At 45.0% G+C, this 22643-nt stretch overlaps 1 protein-coding gene across 1 annotated transcript; it reads left to right on the plus strand.

Annotated features, from left to right (window-relative positions):
* Positions 1-252: 252 nt before the first annotated feature.
* On the plus strand, positions 253-5123 carry LOC141133761 (E3 ubiquitin-protein ligase TRIM11-like). Its single transcript, XM_073623307.1, has one exon. The coding sequence runs from the start codon at positions 489-491 to the stop codon at positions 2058-2060; it is 1572 nt and encodes a 523-aa protein (XP_073479408.1). The 5' UTR covers positions 253-488; the 3' UTR covers positions 2061-5123.
* The last annotated feature ends 17520 nt before the right edge of the window (positions 5124-22643 follow it).

A 22643-nucleotide genomic window follows, 5' to 3' on the forward strand; every position in this document is an offset into this window, starting at 1 on the left:
CCCATGAGAACCCCATCCCCATGAGAACCCCATCCGTGATCCTTGATACGCAGACTTTTCCATCCATACTTCTCGTCCTTCCTTTTATATGGAAAGCCCCCATGAGCAGGTCCTCCTAATTCTCTTGTCTTCCATTATTTTGTCATTGTACCATCTCCCTTTGTAGTGTAAATCACGGCACACCTTGTTGGCGCTCTATTAATCCTGAATAATAATATTAATAATAATAGCGATAATAATAGTTTAAAGCATTTATTTTATTCATGTAGTTTATCGACAATCCAAGCTAAGAAAGAAAACATGAACGTTTTTTTTTTCCTTTAAATGAATTATGAGTTTAAATAAAAACATCATGGGGGCGTGTCTTATTCTGACATGAAAAGGATTCTGAATAAGTAACCTGAGAGCTGAGCTCATCCTCACCCTGTGCAGACCAGTTGTAAACAAGTCCAGAGACTTTCAGTTTAGTTTCTCTTCTGCTGTCAGCGATGGCGTCTGGTGATCTGAGAGCTGAGCTGGAATGTTCCGTCTGTCTGAACATTTATACCGATCCTGTAATCCTGAAATGTGGTCACAACTTCTGCCGGGTCTGTATTGATCGTGTGCTGGATACACAGGGGGGGTCTGGAGGATATTCCTGTCCTGAATGTAGAGAGAAGTTTCCGGATCGGCCTGCACTGCAGAAGAACATGAAACTACGTAACATAGCAGAGACTTTCCTGTCTGCTCAGCCAGATCGGGAGGAGTCCGGGGTCTTCTGTACTCACTGTGTGGACTCTCCTGTACCTGCTGTTAGATCCTGTCTGCACTGTGAGGTTTCGCTGTGTGATAAACACCTAAGAGTCCACAAAAAGTCCCCAGAACACATCTTATGTGACCCCATCTTGTCCATGGAGAGCAGGAAATGCTCCGTCCATAAGAAGATCCTGGAGTATTACTGCACTGAGGATGAGACCTGTATCTGTATTTCTTGTTGTATGATTGGAGGACATAAAGGACATGAGATGAAGTCACTAGATGAGGCTTCTGAGAAGAAGAAGGAGACACTGAGGAATGTTCTGCAGAAACTTCTGACAAAGAGAGAGGAGACGGAGGAAAGAGTCCAGAGTCTGCAGGAACACAGGAGGAAAGTAGAAGAAGAAGCAGCTGGTGACACCGAGAGAGTCACTGCCCTGTTTAGAGATCTCAGGAGACGTCTGGAAGACCTGGAGAAGAGAATCCTGAGGGACATCTCCGGGAGGGCAGAGCGGATCTCCATCTCCATCCGGGATCTGGAAATAAAGAAGGAGGAGCTGTCCAGGAAGATGCGTCACATTGAGGAGCTGTGTAACATGACGGATCCACTGACTGTCTTACAGGAATCAGACACAGGTGACTTGTGTGATACTGAGGATGGAGATAATGAGGACAGAGAGAGACATGAGGAACTCCTCCATGATGGAGGGGGTCTGGATGTGGCGGGGGTCTTACACACAGGTTTATCTGATATAATAACAGAGGTAAATGTATACTTCTATATACAGGGAGCTGCAGACATATCACTGGATGGAAACACAGCTCATAAATATCTACAGATATCAGATGACAGGAAAACTGTATCCAGGTCAGATATAAACCAGAATCACCCAGAAACACCAGAGAGATTTCTGTATTGGTCTCAGGTGTTGAGCAGTCAGAGTTTCTCCTCAGGGAGACATTACTGGGATGTGGATGTCGGGGGATCAGAGAGCTGGGTAGTCGGGATGTGTTACCCCAGTATAGAGAGGAGAGGATTTCAGTCAAAGATTGGATGTAATAACAATTCCTGGGGATTGGTCAGGACTGGTAATCACTATAAGGTGATACATGACAGTAATAAGATCCTCTTACCCACCAATCTCTCCAGTAACAGAGTCAGGATATATCTAGATTATGAGGCCGGGCAGATCTCCTTTTATGATCTGTGTGACCCGATCCGACATCTCCACACCTTCGCCACCACCTTCACTGAGCCCCTCCAGGCTGGGATACGTGTATGGAGAGGATGTCTAAAAATATGTGGGGGGAATCAAGAGATGTGACATCACAGGGACAGTCGGTAGGATTGGTTCATTGTTCAAACAATGCTTGGAGGAAGTGGTGACTCCTGGGAGAAGTATGAGGTCTGCCATTGCAGGCCTCCTTCTGAAAGTGCTAGTTCCCTGGCTTTGTACTTGTTCCAGGTCAAACACTGAAACACTATCGAATCAAAAGCATAGACATGACAGCCAAGGAACTAGCATTCTCAAACGGAGAGTTTAGCAATGGCAGCCCCCATAATTGTCTCATGTCAGTTGTCCTTTTACCCCTTGCAGACCATCATCTGTATATATATGGCCTGTCAACAAGAGGTTATACCAAGGTAATGGCCACAGAAACCGGCGATCGGCTGACTGGCGATTGGCTGTTTTGTAAAAGTAATCTGGGTGGCTTTACAATGTCCATTTACTTTTACAACAGCGAAAGACCGTCCTCCCTCCCATCACTGCCTGCTTCCCAGGCTCTCCCAGTCTTCCAGGGAGCATGGGACTGTGGTAAGTATCCAGGACAAGATCACACTGAGGAGATGGAGGAACATCAGTTCTGCGATCTCCTCTGGGATGAATGAATTCAGAAGTGATAATGATTTTAGGGCTGAAACGATTAATCAATAAAATCAATTAGAATCGATAATGAAAATCTTTGTCGGCGATTTTCATTATCGATTTGTTGGTCTGCACGCACCTTCCTCCCTGCCTGTCAGTCCTGCCTCCGTCCGAGTGTTACACAATCCCCTGTGTACAAAGCCGCTTTCTCAAAGCGTTGGTCATGTGACCGGGCACGTCCACCTCTCTCCTCCTTGCTGACGTCAGCGGGGGTATTCTCAGCCCCGCCCGCTTTGCTGCCTCGAGGGGAGGGAGATAGGAGAGAAGCAGCGGTGAGTGCCAAGCTGAAATAAGGTAGCAGCAAAACATTCATATAATGGCAAAACATTCCTTTTGTTTTTTTCTGGGAGGACAAATGACCAATCATTGGTGTTCGGGGAGGGGGAATAGTGCCCCATCATTGCCCCATCAAGGAGTCGTCATACCAGAGGGGCGCCCCCCCCCCCCCCCCCCCCACCAGAAATGGTTGAGTGAATCACCCTCTCCAAGTGAAGGTCAATACACAAACCTTATGTTGAAAAAAAGTCACCTGAACAATAGTGCCCTTTTCACGAAACCAAATGATATTTGCCTGTTTTTACCTGTTCTCCTCTTGAAACCACTTAAAACAAGAATAGAGAGAAACTGGTTCTTCAGACAATCAACTTATTGCAAAGCAGAAATCAAAGATAAATTACCTGTTATTGTTGGGTAGATAAAGGGATAGTTCCAACACTGGCAAAAAAGGTACACAGATACATAACTGGATTGTTCTCACAGAGAAATCACCCTTATCTAATGGAACCCATTGTTTAGACTCTAGGAATTGTGTATACAGCTAAGCTAAAGCTAAATATTCATCGAGTCTGTCCAAAGTTCATTTCAAAACACTTTTAGGAAGACATTTGAAAGTTTTGCATTCAGCATTATTTTAAAATACCTATATTTGATTATAAGTCATACAAATTATATATTATATTCCAGGACATAAATACAATTATGATTTTAGTGTCTACTTACCCAATGATAATTCTGTCGTAGATGTAAAAACAAATTAGAAGTAAGAATTGTTTTAAAATGCCAATCAGTGTTATGACAGACATATGAATTGTGACTATAACTGTATAAAAATATAACTCCAGCATGTGTTTTCCTAGATAAACATATATAATATAGATAAACATATATTCACATGATATACAAGAATTATACATTTATCCATATATATAACCATTTTATGGGATATAGATTAATCAAAATTATACTGAGCGTATGTTATACTGGACCGGTTACCTGAGTACTTAAATAATATATATGTTCCAGCACTAATATACAAACAGATACATGAATAAGCATCAGTTGATGTGAAACGCGTTAGCTGTTATCCCCATTATCCACTTGTTATGTGACCTGTTTGCACTTGCTTTTTACTACAATAAATGTGCTTTTTTCTACACGGAAGTGCGGCCATCCAGATTCTTCCTCCTTGTCTTCCAAGATTTGCGCAGAGCCAGCACTTGTGAGGCTGAGTGAGGGCGTTCACTACCAGAGAGGAGTAAGTGTCCTGTGAGCGGCTTTTTTCTTCTCTACAGATACATATTATGAAAAGAGAACATATTATTTAACAGATAGTTCAGGACACGTTTTTCTGCCCTCAGACACGCCTAGTGGTTGAAGGTGATATTACCTGAACTCACCAAAGTAAATCATTAGATTTGTCCAACCAATGGAAAATAAGCCATACCTTCTGGGTTGAGCTTATTTTAATTGTATGAGCTTATTGTCCCAGATGTTATAAAGTATGTGAGGGCCATAGAGAGAGGACCACAGACCCACACGCTGACATACACCCTCTGGATGAACACAAATTTGGTAATAAGCGACCAATCCCCATCTCGTTGGACATTGCTGCTAGGACGAATCCATATAATTATTGATAATATTTTTCTCTTCCCAAAATTTCAGGAATTGTATCTTACTGCTTGCATTTTATCTTATCCAATACTGTGTGAAGAGTAGTTTAGTATTTAATAAGTGTCCCACATTATTGTCCTTTGTGGGTGAAATAAAGATCAAACTGTGTGACAACAAATTTGGCTGCTGTGGTCCCAGGGGTAATTATTTATCGCCCCATTCAATCTAGTAGCTCTGTTAAATTAATCTTTCCTTCAAGTTGATAATATCTATCTGTTGACTCCTCTAGACATACTTTGCATTCCTGCCGGCCGGAGAAATTCAGAGGATTGTCTTCCCGAGCGACAGGAGATATTGTGTTTTTGAACTTAAGGCGCAATTACCGCAACTTTTATTTAACATAGTCATTTGGGCTACCCTGGGGTTATTTGCCAAATATTAAAGAAAATATTTTTTTTGACGCGTTGATGTCTTTGGTAATGTGTATGAAATATTAATCACCAGAAATCCCGGTTCTGTATGAAATGGTATGATTATAATTGTAAATTAATAAAAATTATGTACTTATTAATTTTATTGGGAGATATTTATACATTGGTAAGAATATACCGTATTTATCGGCGTATAACACGCGCCGGCATATAACACGCACCCCAAGTTTAGGAGGGAAGTTTAAGGAAAAAAAAAACTTACATTAAAATGCCCATCAATGCAGCCTTATCAGTGTCCATCTGCAGCCTTATCAATGTCATTGCAGCCTTGTCAGTGTCATTGCAGCCTTTTCAGTGTCAGTGCAGCCTTGCCCCATTGTCCATTGCAGCCTTGTCAGTGCAGCTTTGCCCCAGTGCAGCCTTGTCAGAGCAGCTTTGCCCCAGTGCAGCCTTGCCCCAGTGTCCATTGCAGCCTTGCCCCAGCGCAGCCTTGCCCCCCCGTGTCCATTACAGGCTTGGACAGATTTAAATATGGTGCCGAGATTGCAGGGACTCGGCGGAGAGGAACGAGCGCCGCCGAGATCATAGGGACTGGGCGGAGCCGAGATACACATAGCCGAGTGTACTCGGCTCTTCTCGGTGCCGCTCACAGTCACGCCCAGTCCCGCCCTATGATGGACATAACACAGGTCCAATGGCGGGACTGGGCGGGACTGGGAGTGGTGCCGAGAAGAGCCGAGTACAATCGGCTATGTGTATCTCGGCTCCGCCCAGTCCCTATGATCTCGGCGGCGCTCGTTCCGCTCCCTGCAAGTCCCTGCAATCTCGGCGCCATATTTAAATCTACACACAGCTATGTGTATTCTGGCGATCGCCCCGATCGATCACAATTAGCGGGGATCGGCGTATAACAAGCTCCCACGATTTCCCCCTGATTTTAAGGGGAAAAAAGTGCGTGTTATACGCTGATAAACACGGTAGATTAACAAGCTCAGGAAATTATTGTGGTATGTTACTGATTGTCTGAACAAAGTTCACATTTTTACCGTAAGGTTGGAGGCACTGAGCAAAACACTAAGATCTTAATAATTCATATTCCCCATATGTATTATTAAGATTTCATACCACACGCACAACACCATCATGACAGGATACCTGTATATGACCTGTGTATACCTGTGTAACACTCTTGTGTTTTTCATTGTTATTTTAAATAAACAAAAAATTGCATATTACCTTTTTTTTAATGATTTTTTCCGATTAATCAATTCATAATCGGCCAACTAACCAACGAATCAATTATGAAAATAATAGTTAGTTGCAGCCCTAAATGATTTCATCACTTCCAGTTTCAGAGCTTCTCTTCTGCCCTCTGGAGGTCAGGAGAGACATTGGAGGGTGTAATAGACCCCCCGATCTCTCTATAAAGAGGACCTGTCACCTGCCCAAAGCTACCACAAGAGGGCTAATCGGTGATGGTTATTTTATTCCTCACTTTCTATCAATGTCGGCAGTTTTTCAGTCCTGGAAAAATACGTCTCCTTCATACAGGACAGAATTCTGGGAAATCTTTGGCAGAAAACATGATCAGGAATGAGTCTGCCCAACCTCCTGTTATATGATAATAGCAGACCATTAGCTGGGACTCTCCCTGGCTTGTCTTATGTTATCTGGGCTTTATCACATAATGTTGATACAAAAATCTACATTAAAATGTAAAGTGATGTTTTATTGTATTATGGTGGAGGGTGATGGAGGTGTAATATAGAGTTATAGGGGCAATACTGGAATGTTCTTGGAGGTTTCTTTTGTTTGCAGCATTTTTGGTCCATCGGTGGAGCAAGAGAAGAAGAAGACAACTTTGTGGGACATTTTTTTTTTAGTTTTTAATAAAGGACTTGTCCCAAGCCGTGTCTTGTCATTTTTACCATTTTGACACATTTTTTGTGAAATGGTAGGGTTACATTTGTTCCCCGTTACCATTTCACACGGGAGGAGGCCGAAATCTGGGGGTCCCCTTGTTAAGGGGGGCTTCCAGATTCTGATAAGCCCCCCCCACCCACAGACCCCCACAACCACTGGGCAAGGGTTGTGGGGATGAGGCCCTTGTCCCCATCAACATGGGGACAAGGTGCTTTGGGAGGCTACCCCAAACGGGTGGGCCCGTCCCCCTCTGACGTTCAGATTTCAGCGCTTTTGCACTTTGAATGATGACAATTGCGCGGTCATGCTACACTGTACTCAAATCAATTTTTATCATTTTGTTCCTACAAATAGACCTTTCTTTTGGTGGTATTTAATCACCAATGGGGTTTTTATTTTCTCCTAAACAAATAAAAAAAGACCAAAAATTTTGAAAAAGAAAAACTTTTTTTTTTTGTTTCTGTTACAAAACTTTGTAAATAAGTAAGTTTTCTCCTTCACTGATGGGCACTGATGGGGCTGCACTGACCGGCACTGATAAGGCGGCTCTGATGGGCACCGATGAGGTGGCACTGATGAGGTGGCACTGATGGGCACTAATGTGCGGCACTGATAGGTGGCACTGATATGTAGCACTGATTTGCAGCACTGATGGGCACACATAGGTGGCACTGATGGGAACTGAAAGGCAGCATTGATGGGCATTAATTGGCAGCACTGATGGGCACTGATAGGTGGCACTGATGTACACTGATGGAGGGTACTGATGGGCATCACTGATTGGCAGGCATTAGTGTTTGGCACTGATTGGCATCCCTGGTGGTCCTGGTGGCATCCCTGGTGGTCCTGGGTGGGCATCCTCAGGGGGCTGCACTGATAATCAATCAGCACAGACCCCGCCTGTCAGAGAAGCAGCCGATCGGCTCTCCTCTCCTCGCGTCTGACAGACGCGAGTGAGGAAAAGCCAGTACACGGCTTTTCCTGTTTACACTGTGATCAGCTGTGGTTGGACACGGCCGATCACTTGGTAAAGAGTCTTCGTCAGACTGACACTCCACACAACCGATCGCCATGCTGCGTGCCGGCTAGTTATCCTGATCACGTCATATGATGTCCGATCAGGATAACTAAACCACTTTGCCGCCGTCATTTTGCTATATGGCGGGCGGCAAGTGGTTAAACAGATAGAGCTATTGGTTATATTTAATCACTGCTGTTTTTAAAAAAACATTTTCCATATAAAGGAAAAAAGACTAAACATTTAACTCACTGTGCGGGGATGGACCTGTCAGAGCCCCGCTGTTCTCTATGGGAAGATCATATGAAAACAGACAGCATGACCGTTTTCATCCGATACGTCTGTTTTCAGCGGATCTTGTCAGATTGGATGGCAGGGGGACACATATACCCTGCCCATAAAAGTCAATGAGTGGCCCGCTCAGGTCTGCCCGAAAAACGGACAGGCGGACCCATCGCGTGAAAGGGGCCTAAGAGTTGTCACTCTGGTGAAGATGGCTGCGAAACTTATAAAAAAAATGCGGAAAACTTTTTAAAGAATCCTTGTATTTGTAAATTGATCAGTCCTGATGTACTGATGGCCAATCTCATTTCCTGAGGCCCTAAAACCTCAGCACAGCACTAATATCCTCCAAGTGACACATTTTTGGAAAGTAGATAGTCCAAGGTATTTAGTAAGAGGCATGATGTGTTTTTTGAAGTTGTAACTTTCTGTTGCAATTTTTTGGAAAATGAAGAAATTAAATACAATTTGCTTTTTTTCACAAAGTTATCATTTTAAAAAGGTTATTTCTAACACACAGCACGGGTATACTTAGAATTACAACCTAAAACACATTCTGCTACCCCTTCTGAGTATAGAGATATCACATGTTTGAGACTTTTTCACAGCTTAGACGCATAGAGGGGCCCAAAATCCAATGAGCACTTTCTGGCTTTCAAGGAGCATACATTTTGTATCTCATTTTTCGACTACCTATCATATTTCTTGAGTTACTGAAGTGCCAGGACAGGAGAAACACCCACAAAATGACCACATTTTGGAAAGGTGTTTTCTAAGAGGCACGGTGAGTCTTTTGAAAATGTCATTTTTTGCCACGTTTTTGGAAAATGCAGAAAGAAAAATCACATTTATTTTACACAAAGTGTACATAGTCAATGAATAAAATATTTCAAACACATAACATGGACGTACTTACAATTACACCCAAAAACAAATTCTACGACTCCCGAGTATGGAGATGTCACATGTGTGAGGCTTTTTCACAGCTTATCCATATAAAGGGACCCACAATCCAAGGAGCACCTTAAGGCTTTCTAAGAGCATAAATTACACATCTAACTTCCTGACTAACTATTACATTATTGGAGGCCCAGGAGCACCGGGAAAGGAGAAACGCCCACAAATTGACCCCATTTTGGAGAGTAAACACCCCAAGGTGTTTTAAGAGACATGGTGAGTCTTTTGAAACATGTTTATGGAAAATGCAGAAATAAAATGAAAATTTCTTTTTTAAACATAAAGTTGTCAATTTAGTAAAGATATTTTAGGATACAGATTCAGGATACAGCATGTGTGAGACTTTTTCATTGTTTGGACTGATATTGTACGGGATATTATATCTTGTGTATTGCAAATATCAACCACTTGTATCAAAACTAATGTACGGTAATGGACACCACTATACACGCGATCAGGGAATATACAGTAGCATTGTGTAGCATCACCTATAGCAATCTCTATTCCTGTAAGCCAAGCAAGCTGGTAGATGGCTTCTGCAAGGAATGTCATGTTCACTGGCCAGGAAGTACAGGAGGCTGAAGAGCACAGTTGTCCGCAATGTATTGCTTGGAGTGGTATCCGACCGCAACATAGTCAGTGAGACATGCAGATGGGTCAGTTCAGGTGGCAGGTTGTGACATGGTCAGCAAACAGGCAAAGGACCAGTCCAGGCAGCAGTCATAAATGTGGTGTCAGGGTGATAACCGTAGGATAGGTAATTCTGCCAGTATTCCTCATGGTGGCGCCCTTCTGCCTATTTAAGCCTGCTGCTGGTGCATGCTGGTTGCTGGATTGTCATCAGCTTCCTGTGTTCCTTGTTCCTGTTGTGATATTTGCTTCCTGTTACTACTCGGCTTGCCTGACTGCTCCAGTATTCCGCTTGCATTGACCCCGGCTTGGACCTGACTATTCTTCAGCTCCGCATCTGTACCTTGATCGTCCTCCTGTGTTTGACCCCCGGCTCGGCTACCTTCTCTGTTCCTGATTATCCTGCTGTACCTCACCTTGGACTGATTCCTGTGCTGAATGACCATTGGCCTGGCTCTGACTCCGCTCCTGGTTGCTCCACGGCTCCATACCTGGAATCCCTCCTTGCACGGTTGCCCTTTAACCTTACCAGCGCACCCCAGCAGCTCCCTGCTATCTGCTACTCAGCAACAGCGCTCTGGCAACCCGTGCACCTTTGGGCACCATACTCCCTGTCTCACTCCCAGGGTTACACTGCACTTAGCCGCAAGGGGAGCCCCCTCTGCAACCCGGCCTCACATCCAGGACTCTGACAGTACAATCCAGCCATGACTGAGGCCGGCGGAGGTGCGTCCCCAATAGAGACTTTATGCCAACAGGCCGCTACCCTTACACGAGTGGTCCAAGTTCTTCAGGAAAGATACCTTCAATTAGAAGGAAAACTCCAACATTTTATGCTACCATCTGCCTGTTTGGATCCTGGTTCTTCCTCCACCAATCTCCCTGCTACGGCCTCTTCAGTACAGACTTTGCCCCCAGAACCGCGGGTACCTACCCCTGAACGCTTCCCTGGAGACCGGCAGAAATTCAGATCCTTCAAGAATGCCTGCCTGTTATATCTGGCTCTGCAACCCCGTACCTTTTCCACTGAGACTGTCAAAGTTGGCTTTCTTATCTCCCTGCTGACCAATGAACCCCAGGCATGGGCCCACAGGTTATGGGAACAGAAGGACCCAGCTACTAGTTCAGTGGAAACGTTCTTTACGGCCTTGTCGCAATTGTATGAAGACCCCCAGCGTACAGCCACCTCTGAGGCCGCTCTGCATTCTCTTCAACAGAAACGGCGCCCGGTGGAAGACTATACTGTGGACTTCCGCCGGTGGTCTGCCGATACAGACTGGAATGAGGCTGCGTTGAAATACCCGTTTCGCCTGGGGCTTTCTGAATCCCTTAAGGACGAGTTGGCCAGGGTCGGCATCCCTGCTACCCTCGAGGGGCTCATTCAACTATCCATCCAGTTGGATAGACGCCTTCGGGAGCGCCAGGCTGAATGTTCTCAGACTCCCAAAGTGCTGGTACCAGAGATCGGCGCTATGCCCGTTGGTTTGGTGCGATCCGCACTGACTCCTGAGGAAAAACAGCGTCGGCGTCAAGCCAATCTCTGTCTCTATTGTGGCCGAAAGGGACATTTCCTGAGCAACTGCCCCATAAGGCCCAGCAAGGTACCCAAGAACTCTCCAGTGTACTTCCAGATGTCCGGAACTTCCACTTCTCACCTTATCCTTCCCATCACGCTACAGTTAGCCGACAAGGGGGTTCAGCTTCAGGCCATAGTCGACTCCGGGGCATGCAGTTGTTTCTTGGACTTGGACTTAGCAGTAAAGCTCGGTCTGGCCCTACTTCCCAAGAACTGTAGATTGGAAGTTCTCCTGGCTGATGGCACCCTGCCTAGTTCCGGTCCTGTGACACAAGAGACCGTTCCTCTTTTGGTTACTACTCCTGATGGTCATCAGGAATTCATATGTTTCGACATTCTAAGCTCACCTATGTTCCCCGTCATCTTAGGTACCCCATGGCTCCAAGCCCACAACCCCCAGATCAACTGGATCAGGAAAGAAATTTCATTCACTTCACCTTATTGCCTACAGCACTGTCTTGCCCCTGAAACCAGTAATGTAGCCAGTTGCCTGTCAGTTCAACCTGTACCCGTCAACAACCAGAGTATTCCACCGGCCTACCAGGAGTTTGCAGATGTCTTTGACAAGAAAAAGGCTGATGTCCTGCCACCACATCGGTCATACGATTGTCCAATTGAATTACTCCCAGGAGCCGAAATCCCATTCGGTCGCATATTCCCCCTCTCGGAGATGGAACTAGGAACATTGCAACAATACATTGATGAAAACCTAGAGAAAGGCTTCATCCACTCCTCCTCTTCTCCTGCTGGAGCCGGAATCTTTTTTGTTGAAAAAAGGGACAAATCCCTAAGACCATGTGTGGATTACAGGGAGCTCAATAAAATCACTATAAAAAAACGTTATCCTCTTCCTCTAGTTCCAGAACTTTTCCAGAGACTCCGTACTGCCCGAATATTTACTAAGCTTGACCTTCGAGGAGCCTACAATCTCGTTCGCATCCGAGAGGGTGACGAATGGAAGACAGCATTTAGAACTCGCTTTGGACATTTTGAGTACTTAGTGATGCCATTTGGATTGTGCAACTCCCCGGCCACATTCCAACATTTTGTAAACGATATCTTTCGAGAATTTCTGGATTACTTCGTCATCATCTACCTGGATGATATCCTGATATTTTCAACCACCCTGGAGCTCCATCGTACACATGTAAGGACAGTTCTGCACACTCTACGTAAGCACAAACTCTATGTAAAAGCAGAGAAGTGTGATTTCGAAAAGGAGTCAATACAATTCCTGGGGCTAATTATCTCCACTGGTTGTGTTGCCATGGACCCGCAAAAGGTACAGGCAATCTTGGACTGGCCAACTCCATCGGATAAAAAGGGAGTACAAAGATTTGTGGGGTTTGCAAACTTTTATAGGAGGTTTATAAAGAACTTTTCCTCCATCATCTCACCAATCACACAAGTTACCCGTTTACATACTCAGTTCCTGTGGTCTTCAGAAGCCCAATCAGCTTTTGATAAGCTCAAATCCCTCTTTACCTCCGCACCTATCCTGCAACATCCTGATCCGGCCCTCCCTTACATCTTAGAGGTTGACGCCTCTGAAATTGCCACAGGGGCAGTCTTATCCCAACGTCAGGGTCCTAAGTCGTTACTCCATCCTGTGGCCTTCTCCTCGCGGAAGATGAGTCCGTCTGAAAGGAAATATGATGTGGGAGATCGAGAGCTCTTGGCTATTAAAACTGCCCTGGAGGAATGGCGGTACCTCCTTGAAGGTGCTCAGCATCCCATCATGATATTCATGGATCACAGAAACCTGGAGTATCTTCGCACTGCTAAACGATTGAAACCCCGACAAGCTCGATGGGCCTTGTTTTTTGCCAGATTCAATTTTCATATCTCCTTCCGCCCGGCGTCTAAGAACGGGAAGGCCGATGCCTTGTCCCGGATGTTTCCTGACACTCCCGAAGAAATTACTCCTAGCACTATATTGTCTCCACAGAATTTTCTCATGATTCAAACCGACCTGAGTTCCTCACTGAAACAAGCTTATTCCCAATGCTCTGAACCCGAAGCACTGTCTTTAAGAAACCAGGAAGGTTTTCTTTGGTATCAGAACAAAATTTTTGTTCCGCAGCAAGCCAGAGCCCAGGTCCTAAAGACTTTACATGACCACCAACTTGCTGGTCACTTCGGGGTACAAAAGACTTTGGAGCTTGTTCAACGATCTTTTTGGTGGCCCACTCTGAAGCCTGACTGCAGGCAATATGTCAGTTCCTGCACCATTTGTCAACGTAACAAGGGGTCTAACATCAGATCTTGGGGTCTACTACGCCCATTGCCTGTGCCGGAGCAACCATGGAAAGAAATATCTATGGATTTCATAGTAGAGTTACCACCCTCGGAGAAATTTACAACCATCTTGGTAGTCGTTGACCGCCTGTCCAAGATGGCGCATTTCTTGCCCAAGATGGGTACACCATCTGCTGCTGACACGGCGAAAATCTTCATAAAGGAGATAGTCAGACTTCACGGCCTACTGAGCAACATTGTGTCCGACAGAAGGGTGCAATTCACCTCTAAGTTCTGGAGGGAGCTCTGCAAAATGCTTTCCATTAAAGTGTGCCTATCTTCAGCTTACCATCCTCAAAGCAATGGTCAAACCGAAAGAACTAATCAAACTTTAGAACAGTACTTACGTTGCTTCTGCTCCTTTTCCCAGGACGACTGGTCCTTGCTACTCCCGTGTGCGGAGTTTGCATACAACAACTCAATCCATGCTTCCACCAATCAGTCACCTTTCTGGGACAACTACGGTTTCCATCCCTCATTCTTGCCTAATGTTATACCAGAGACCTCAGTCCCTGCAGTCCAGGGCAGGATAAATGCCATTCAGGCTAATTACCTAACTCTCCAGGCAACTATGCAGAAGGCCCAAGAGAATTATAAAAAACATTATGACAAGGGGAGGAGAGATCCCGTCTTTAAAGTTGGAGATAGAGTGTGGCTTTCCTCAACAAATCTTAAGCTTCCTTGCCCCTCCCGGAAGTTAGGACCAAGGTTTATCGGTCCATTCACAATTAAGAAGAAAATTGACCCAGTGGCATTTGAATTGTCTTTACCAAGTTCCACCCAGTATTCCATGTTTCTTTATTAAAATCTGTTGTCTCCAGTCCTTTTCCAGGGAGAGAAGAAGCTCCGCCGCCTCCAATCTTGGTGGACAATGAAACAGAATACGAAGTAGAAGCCATTCTGGACTGCCATCGGAGAGGTAGGACTGTTCAATGTCTTGTTAAATGGAAAGGTTACTCTGTAGAAGATAATTCTTGGGAACCAGCAGATACCATTCATGCCCCTAGACTGTTGCAGAGGTTTCAAGCCCGATACCCTGAAAAATGGCCCAGATTGGGCATCCGGAGGCTGCCCCTAGGGGGGAGGCACTGTCAGGGTGATAACCGTAGGATAGGTAATTCTGGCAGTATTCCTCATGGTGGCACCCTTCTGCCTATTTAAGCCTGCTGCTGGTGCATGCTGGTTGCTGGATTGTCATCAGCTTCCTGTGTTCCGTGTTCCTGTTGTGATATTTGCTTCCTGTTACTACTCGGCTTGCCTGACTGCTCCAGTATTCCGCCTGCATTGACCCCGGCTTGGACCTGACTATTCTTCGGCTCCGCATCTGTACCTTGATCGTCCTCCTGTGTTTGACCCCTGGCTCGGCTACCTTCTCTGTTCCTGATTATCCTGCTGTACCTCACCTTGGACTGATTCCTGTGCTGAATGACCATTGGCCTGGCTCTGACTCCGCTCCTGGTTGCTCCACGGCTCCATACCTGGAATCCCTCCTTGCACGGCACCCTTACCAGCGCACCCCAGCAGCTCCCTGCTATCTGCTACTCAGCAACAGCGCTCTGGCAACCCGTGCACCTTTGGGCACCGTCTCACTCCCAGGGTTACGCTGCACTTAGCCGCAAGGGGCGCCCCCTCTGCAATCCGGCCTCACATCCAGGACTCTGACATGTGGTCAACAAACAAGCCAGGGTCAGTGCAGGCAGCAGGCATAAATGTGGTAAACAAACAAGCTAGGGTCAGTGCAGGCAGCAGGCATAAATGTGGTCAACAAACAAGCTAGGGTCAGTGCAGGCAGCAGGCATAAATGTGGTCAACAAACAAGCTAGGGTCAGTGCAGGCAGCAGGCATAAATGTGGTCAACAAACAAGCTAGGGTCAGTGCAGGCAGCAGACATAAATGTGGTCAATAAACAAGCCAGGGTCAGTATAGGCAGCAGGCATAAATGTGGTCAATAAACAAGCCAGGATCAGTACAGGCAGCAGGTATAAATGTGGTCAATAAAAAAAGCCAGGGTCAGTTCAGGCAGCAGGCATAAATGTGGTCAATAAACAAGCCAGGGTCAGTGCAGGCAGCAGGCATAAATGTGGCTACTCTGGTCTGTCAGTACTGTGAATGGCTGTACTATTGGGGGGGGGGGGGGCAGTAAAACCTCATGGTTGAGCCACAGTTTTACTGCCCCAACCATTACACCTGCAGACAGAGGTGTACACATTGCTTCGGCTGTGAGGCTTTGCTTTGCATCCATGGCAGGGGCTGTACCTCCTTTCACATAGAATAAACACCTCACTGGAGGCAATGCAATGCCTCTTCACTGCCTGTCAAATGTTCTCTGGAGAGTGATCCGAACATTGATTGCCCTTCGGTGAGGCCTTACAGTGACACTGGGACTGGTGTGGTGGTAATTGGGGACAATGGCTGGCTGCACTGACACACAGTGATAAAAAAGCAGCCAGCCATTGTACATGATCACCACCACAGTACTGCACTGCTCTGGTGAAAGTGTTTTTTACATAATGTCGCCAGAACAGTACAGAGTCACTATGGTAATATTGTATTGATGTGTCTATTGATCGGGGACACTGGCATACAACGTCATCAGTGCAGCAGTCATTGTCACCGATCAATAGACACAGCAGTGACAAGTGCACCATAGTGACATTGTACTGCTGGGGTGGAGGGATGCTAGTTTTTTTTATCACACATTGAATGTTTCCTGCAGCCCGATTACTGTAAGAAAGAATTCAGTTTTCTGTGACAGTCGATCGTTGTGAGAGGAAAAACACATCAAAGGCTGCAGGCATGTGTGATCGCTGTGATTTCATCGGCCCTGTACCCCACTCTGTCTGAAGGCCTAGAGGCTCAAAATCACGAAGACCTTCTAAAACTCCCTCTGGAATTTAAGGAAGGTCCCGCCCGGCTGTTGATCAACAATGGCCAGGTTGGAGGTGGTCAATGATGGTCTGGTATAGAAATTAAAGGGGGACCCCAGTCAAAAAATATGGCATGAGGTTCCCTCTTAAAATACATGCCAGAGTGAGACAGGTGAATAACACTGGAGCTCTGTCCAGAGCAAGTGTGAAAGCAGCAATGCCGGAACACCTACAGCTACTGCCTGTGACAGAGCAAATGCAGGAAGGTCCCCGCAACTTCCAGAGTTCTTCTCCATTTAGGACTCAGATGAAGACAAGATGGCACCGGTGGTCAGCATGCTCTGCAGCGGCTGTTCTTCCCTGCATCCAGCAGTGGCCACTCAGACTACCTGAGGAGAAGCAATAGTGAAGGCGACCCCCTGTGAAGGATGGGAAAGTCTGCGGTGCAATCTGCTCCTGTTGGTCTGGGAGATAGACAACTGGCGGAAAGAGTCCCGACAACATCTCCCCCATTGCTAAAGGCTGTTCCACCTATAACAGGTACACGCTACCTGCAGGCTGCTTGTTACACTTCCGTTACTCTAGCTAATCACATGTGTCTTCACACTACACCACTCCACGCCGATGTCTTCATACCCCAATGTACTAAGACCCACTTGGTGAACTGTGTTTTGGTTACTTACATTACACCCCTTTCAATAACTTCAGACCAGGCAAGGACAATGTTTTAATGCTTTACTTAAGAGAGGTTTAAGTAGACATTTCACAGTCCAACAATGAAGTCATTATTATTTCCTATTCCCTAACTATAACTACAGGCTTGAGTGCTGCCCCGGCATACCTGCTAAGGTGTAGTCCAGCAATTACAGTCCTTCAGAGGCATTCTCATGTAGAAGTCGATCCTTCAGAGGCACAGACCACTGCTGGTGCCTTCAGGTCGAACCCTAAGTTCTGAAGCTCTACATCTAGTGGTTAGCATCCTTCTCCTTCCCCCACTGATACCTCCATCCGAATTTCACTGCAGCGGACTCCTGGAGGAAGCTCTCTTGAACTCTAGGGGAACTTTCTTACCGAACCGCTGTCCCATATTTGCATACCACAGGATTAGTGGGCTGGACTCCGAGCAGAACCCACCATAAAGTCCTAAGAACTGGGAAAGGCATTAACTCCTGCCCTCCCAGCTGGGACAGCACCTATCTAACTATTTCAACCTGCCTACATGCTGACTTGGAAGACCACTCCTGGAGGAACAATGTGAGATTCAGAGGCAATCTTGGATCAGTAGTCCTGGCAAACCTAAAACAACATCTTCAGCATATGATCCAATATTGACTCCGAACAACAGCCCCATATGGCTAGTCCCACCATGCCTAGTTGTCTTCTAGTCCTTTGAACAGCCCCACATGAAATCGCAAAAAGACAAGGGCACATAGGCTACTAAAACCTTCATCTGTAGTGAAAAAATGTCCACATAATGTATTAGCATGCATCACATTATATGCCGCTCTGCCACAAGCTACTGTACAGGTAAGGAAAAAACTGATCACAATTACAAGGGTCCTTCACAACCATAACATTCCATACAATGGGGACACCTTTACCCACCAAGAATGGCAAAACTCATCACTCAGTTACCTTATAGGATGAGGGACCTAAACTCTGAGCTGGGAATATTATTCTCTACTCTTCTACCAGTCATAAAAACTTCAACTCAATGGAGAACCCTTCTCCTCCATTAGAGAATAACACACCTCTTCACGACAGTGCTATATTCAAATGACAGCTACAGCGTGGTCGCACCTTGCAGGGAGGGCGTCTATTGATGTTCCTTTCATGATCGTGCTTCCTGTGCACCTCCTGTGGAACACATCCGCAGACATCTGTAATCCCTGTGGGCTTGAGACACAGCTGATCACTGAGACAATCACAGCGGCTCTTTACCACGTGATCAGCTGTGTCCAATCATAGCTGATCACAGTGTAAACAGGATTTGCTGGTTATCATCATTCCTCTCCTCACACTGACAGCTCATGAGAAGAGGAGAGACGATAATCAGCAAATCCACACAGGGGAGATCTACACTGATAATTAGGGCACTGATCATCAGTGCAGCCCCAACAGTGTCCACCAGTGCTGCCAACCATTGTCAATCAGTGCTGCCCATCATTGCTGCCTTTCAGTGCCCATCATTTCTGCCTATCATTGCCAATCAGTGCCACCTATTAGTGCCCCCTATCAATGCCCAACAGTGCCACCTATCAGTGCCCATCAGCGCAGCCTCATCAGTGCCCATCATCAGTGCTGCATATCAGTGCCCATCAGTGCAGCCTATCAGTACCAATCAGTAGACTTGTGCACAACGGAACATTTCGTTTAGTTTCGGTTCGTTGCCATTCGTAAAATACATAATTTTGTTCTGTTATATTCGTTATGTTACGTTAATACGTTTTCGGATAATTCGTTATTTCTGTAGAGTGTCGATATTCGTTATACTGAATCTCGAATAGTGTAAAATTCATTCCTTATATGCGCTATAATTTCGTTCGTATTAGTTGAAATTCGATATTTATGGATGCATATATATTCGTGATAATGAGTCGTAGTTTGGAAAGTCGTTTGTTTATTGAATCTATTAACACACACAATGACAATATCTCTTCTCCTCTGCTCAAATACAATACAAGAAAAAAACACAAAAACTGTCGCTCAGAGCACCGGTGCAATGTCCCACAATCGGACAATAAATAAATATAGAACGTTAGTAGAATAGATAATAAGTATATAAAAAAAGTACAAGCAAATAAAGGAAGTCCATAAAATAAATACTTGGAATTTTCCAATGGGCGGTGGTGGTTAATGATTTGCTAGTTGGAAGGATAAATCAAAGCGGTATAGCACTGTCAACAAAGGGCTGCTCATCTCAGGAGTGAAGCCGGCTCGGAATCATCAAAGAAAAACAAAGAAAGAGAAGCGCCTCTGAGTTGAAGTGTTTTATTCCATATAATAAAAGAAATAGTAGGCACTTACATGTCAGTAAACAACAAAGCTCTACACGGGTCGATATGTATCAAGATGATGTAGCTGTAGGCAAAAGCAAAGTCGCCAAGAGTGTCTCTAATCCATGTTGCAATAACGGCGGGGAGCCGGGACGGAAACAGCCGATCCTGCAGAGGAGGATAGCGAACAACTCATGGAACCTGCATGTGACGTCAGCTGGTAAGAGGAACACAGCGCGTTTCAGAGCATGTGCGAAGTCCGTGAGGCGCATGCGCGCTCCTTTCTCAAGTGTAATGAGAGAGGAAAGATTAGACGCCATTTAAATGCTCAATCTGCTGACCAAAACAGCACACAACTGGCTGTATAATTAAAATCTATGCTGCATGACACTGAGGACTGGGGGACAAATAATTAAAGAATAGTATCTCATATCTACTCACAGAAAAAATAAAATAATCTGACTAGATAATACTATATAGATGATAAAAACTAGGGCAAGAGATAATTATAAATGACATATAAAGCAAACAGGTGTATACATATATAGGCAATAGCACAACTGGAATAGGAAAACATGCCTTCATATGTGCGCGCCGACCAAAAGGCAAACATTAAAAAAATGAAAAGATACAAACTGTTACAAGGACTAGGGGACAGTTGTACCAGGGTAATATAAATAGTAGATAGAAAAAAGGTCATAAAAGTGGATGTAGATATAAGAATGCATGTATAAATCCATATATATATATACATCTATATAAACGCACATACATATACACGCAGCTACCAATAAGTAGAATTTGTATAAAAAAGAGATAAAATTATGATAAATAATAAATAAATTATGTGTAAAAATTAAAAGATAATAGTGAACAATTAACCAATCTACTCATGAAGGGACAATCAACAAGGGGTTATAGAATAGTATTGACCTCAAGTTCCTCGTTGAGTCCATTGGGTGCAAGAGTGTCCAGAGTAAAGATCCAGAACGTTTCACGTTCACATAGTCGCGAAAAATGTTCTGTTTCAGATAAACCCCTGGGTATAGACTCAATAACCCACACCCAGAGGCCCACTGTAGACCGGGCATGGTGCTCTAAGAAATGCCGTGGCACGCTATGTTTGTCACATCCCAATTCCACCAGGCGACGGTGCTTTCCAAAAGCGCTGTCTTAACAGGCGGATGGTGCAGCCAACATATAGCATCTTGCAGGGGCTCATGAGAAAATAAACAACATAGTCACTAGAACAGTTATGAAAATTGTCAAGTAGATAGAGCTTATCCTTGTGAGTAGGGATGAGCAGAACACTCCCCGGTTCGGTTGGCACCAGAACAAACTTTATAACCACATTAAAGTCTATGGGACTCGAACGTTTGAAATCAAAAGTGCTGGTTTTAAAGACTAATATGCAAGTTATTGTCCTAAAAAGGGTTTGGGGACCCGGGTCCTGCCCCAGGGGACATATAGCAATGCAAAAAAAGTATTAAAAACTGACGTTTTTTCGGGAGCCGTGATTTTAATGATGCTTAAAGTGAAAAAAAAAGTGAAATATTCCTTTAAATATCGTACCTGGGGGGTGTCTATAGTATGCCTGTAAAGTGACGCGTGTTTCCCGTGCTTAGAACAATCCCTGCATCAAATGTCATTTTTAAAGGAATAAAAGTCATTTAAAACTGCTTGCAGCTTTAATGTAATGTCGGGTCCCGACAATATGGATGAAAATCAGTGAGACAAACGGCATGGGTACCCCCCAGTCCATTACCAGGCCCTTTGGGTCTTGTATGGATATTAAGGGGAACCTCGCACCCAAATTAAAAAAAGGAAAGATGTGGGGCCCCCAGGCCCTATATACTCTGAACAGCAGTATACAGGTGGTGCAAACAAGACAGGGACTGTTGGTTTGTTGTTAAGTAGAATCTGTTTGTAATTTTGAACTGGTACATTTTTAAAGTGTAGCTCCAGCCAAAAAATCCATTTTTGAGCTTTTTGGAAAACATAGGGAAGGGTTATCACCCCTGTGGCATTTGCTTTGCTGTCTGTGCTCCTCTTCAGAAGATTTCACCTCACTTTTTGTCCCAATGACAAATGTTTTTTGAAAATTTGGGTTTTTTTGTGAAACAAGGATTGGTGATAAAGCATCAGTGGAAAGGAGAAACATTTTTCCCATATTAACTCTTACAGGAGAGAATTTCCCTTCCTAGGGGTAGATTTCATCTCACTTCCTGTTGTCTCCCTCCGTTTGCAAGTAGGAGTCATTTGAAAATTGGATGTTTGAAAGTAGGGGCCTGCCCTATATACTCTGCATAAATTTGGCCTTAGATGTTGGTGTTGCCACAACACTGTAAGCCCTCACAGTTACTCTTGGTGGGCGCAGGAACGGGCCTTGCTGTGAAATATTAGATCAAGAATTGTAATTACATGCCATTGTTGAACAGTGCTAGAAAAATTGGGCCTTTGGTGGTGCTGGTGCCACAACACTGTAAGCCCTCACAGTTATTCTTGGTGGGCGCAGGAATGGGCCCTGCTGTGAAATATTAGATCAAGAAATGTAATTACATGTCCCTGTTGAACAGGGGCAGAAAAATTGGGCCTTAGGCACTGGTGCCACAAGACTGCAACCCCTCACAGATGCTATAGTTGGAGTGCAGGAATGAGCCCTGCTGCAAAGTATTGCATCAAAAATTGTAATTATACGCCCCTGTTAAACAGGGGCTGAAAATTTGGGCCTTGGGCACTGGTGATGGTGCCACAACACTGCAACCCCTCACAGATACTCTAGTTGGAGCGCAGGAATGAGCCCTGCTGCAAAGTATTACATCAAAAATTGTAATTACAGGCCCCTGTTAAACAGGGGCAAAAAAATCGCCACAACACTGCAACCCCTCACAAATGCTATAGTTGGAGCGCAGGAATGAGCCCTGCTGCAAAGTATTGCATCAAAAATTGTAATTATATGTCCCTGTTAAACAGGGGCTGAAAAATTGGGCCTTGGGCACTGGTGCTGGTGCCGCATCACAGCAACCCCTCACAGATACTATAGTTGGAGCACAGGAATGAGCACTGCTGCAAAGTATTGCATCAAAAATTGTAATTACACGCCCCTGTT

Source organism: Aquarana catesbeiana, linkage group LG03 (genome assembly GCF_042186555.1).
Source record: "Aquarana catesbeiana isolate 2022-GZ linkage group LG03, ASM4218655v1, whole genome shotgun sequence".
Classification (NCBI taxonomy): Eukaryota; Metazoa; Chordata; class Amphibia; order Anura; family Ranidae; genus Aquarana; species Aquarana catesbeiana.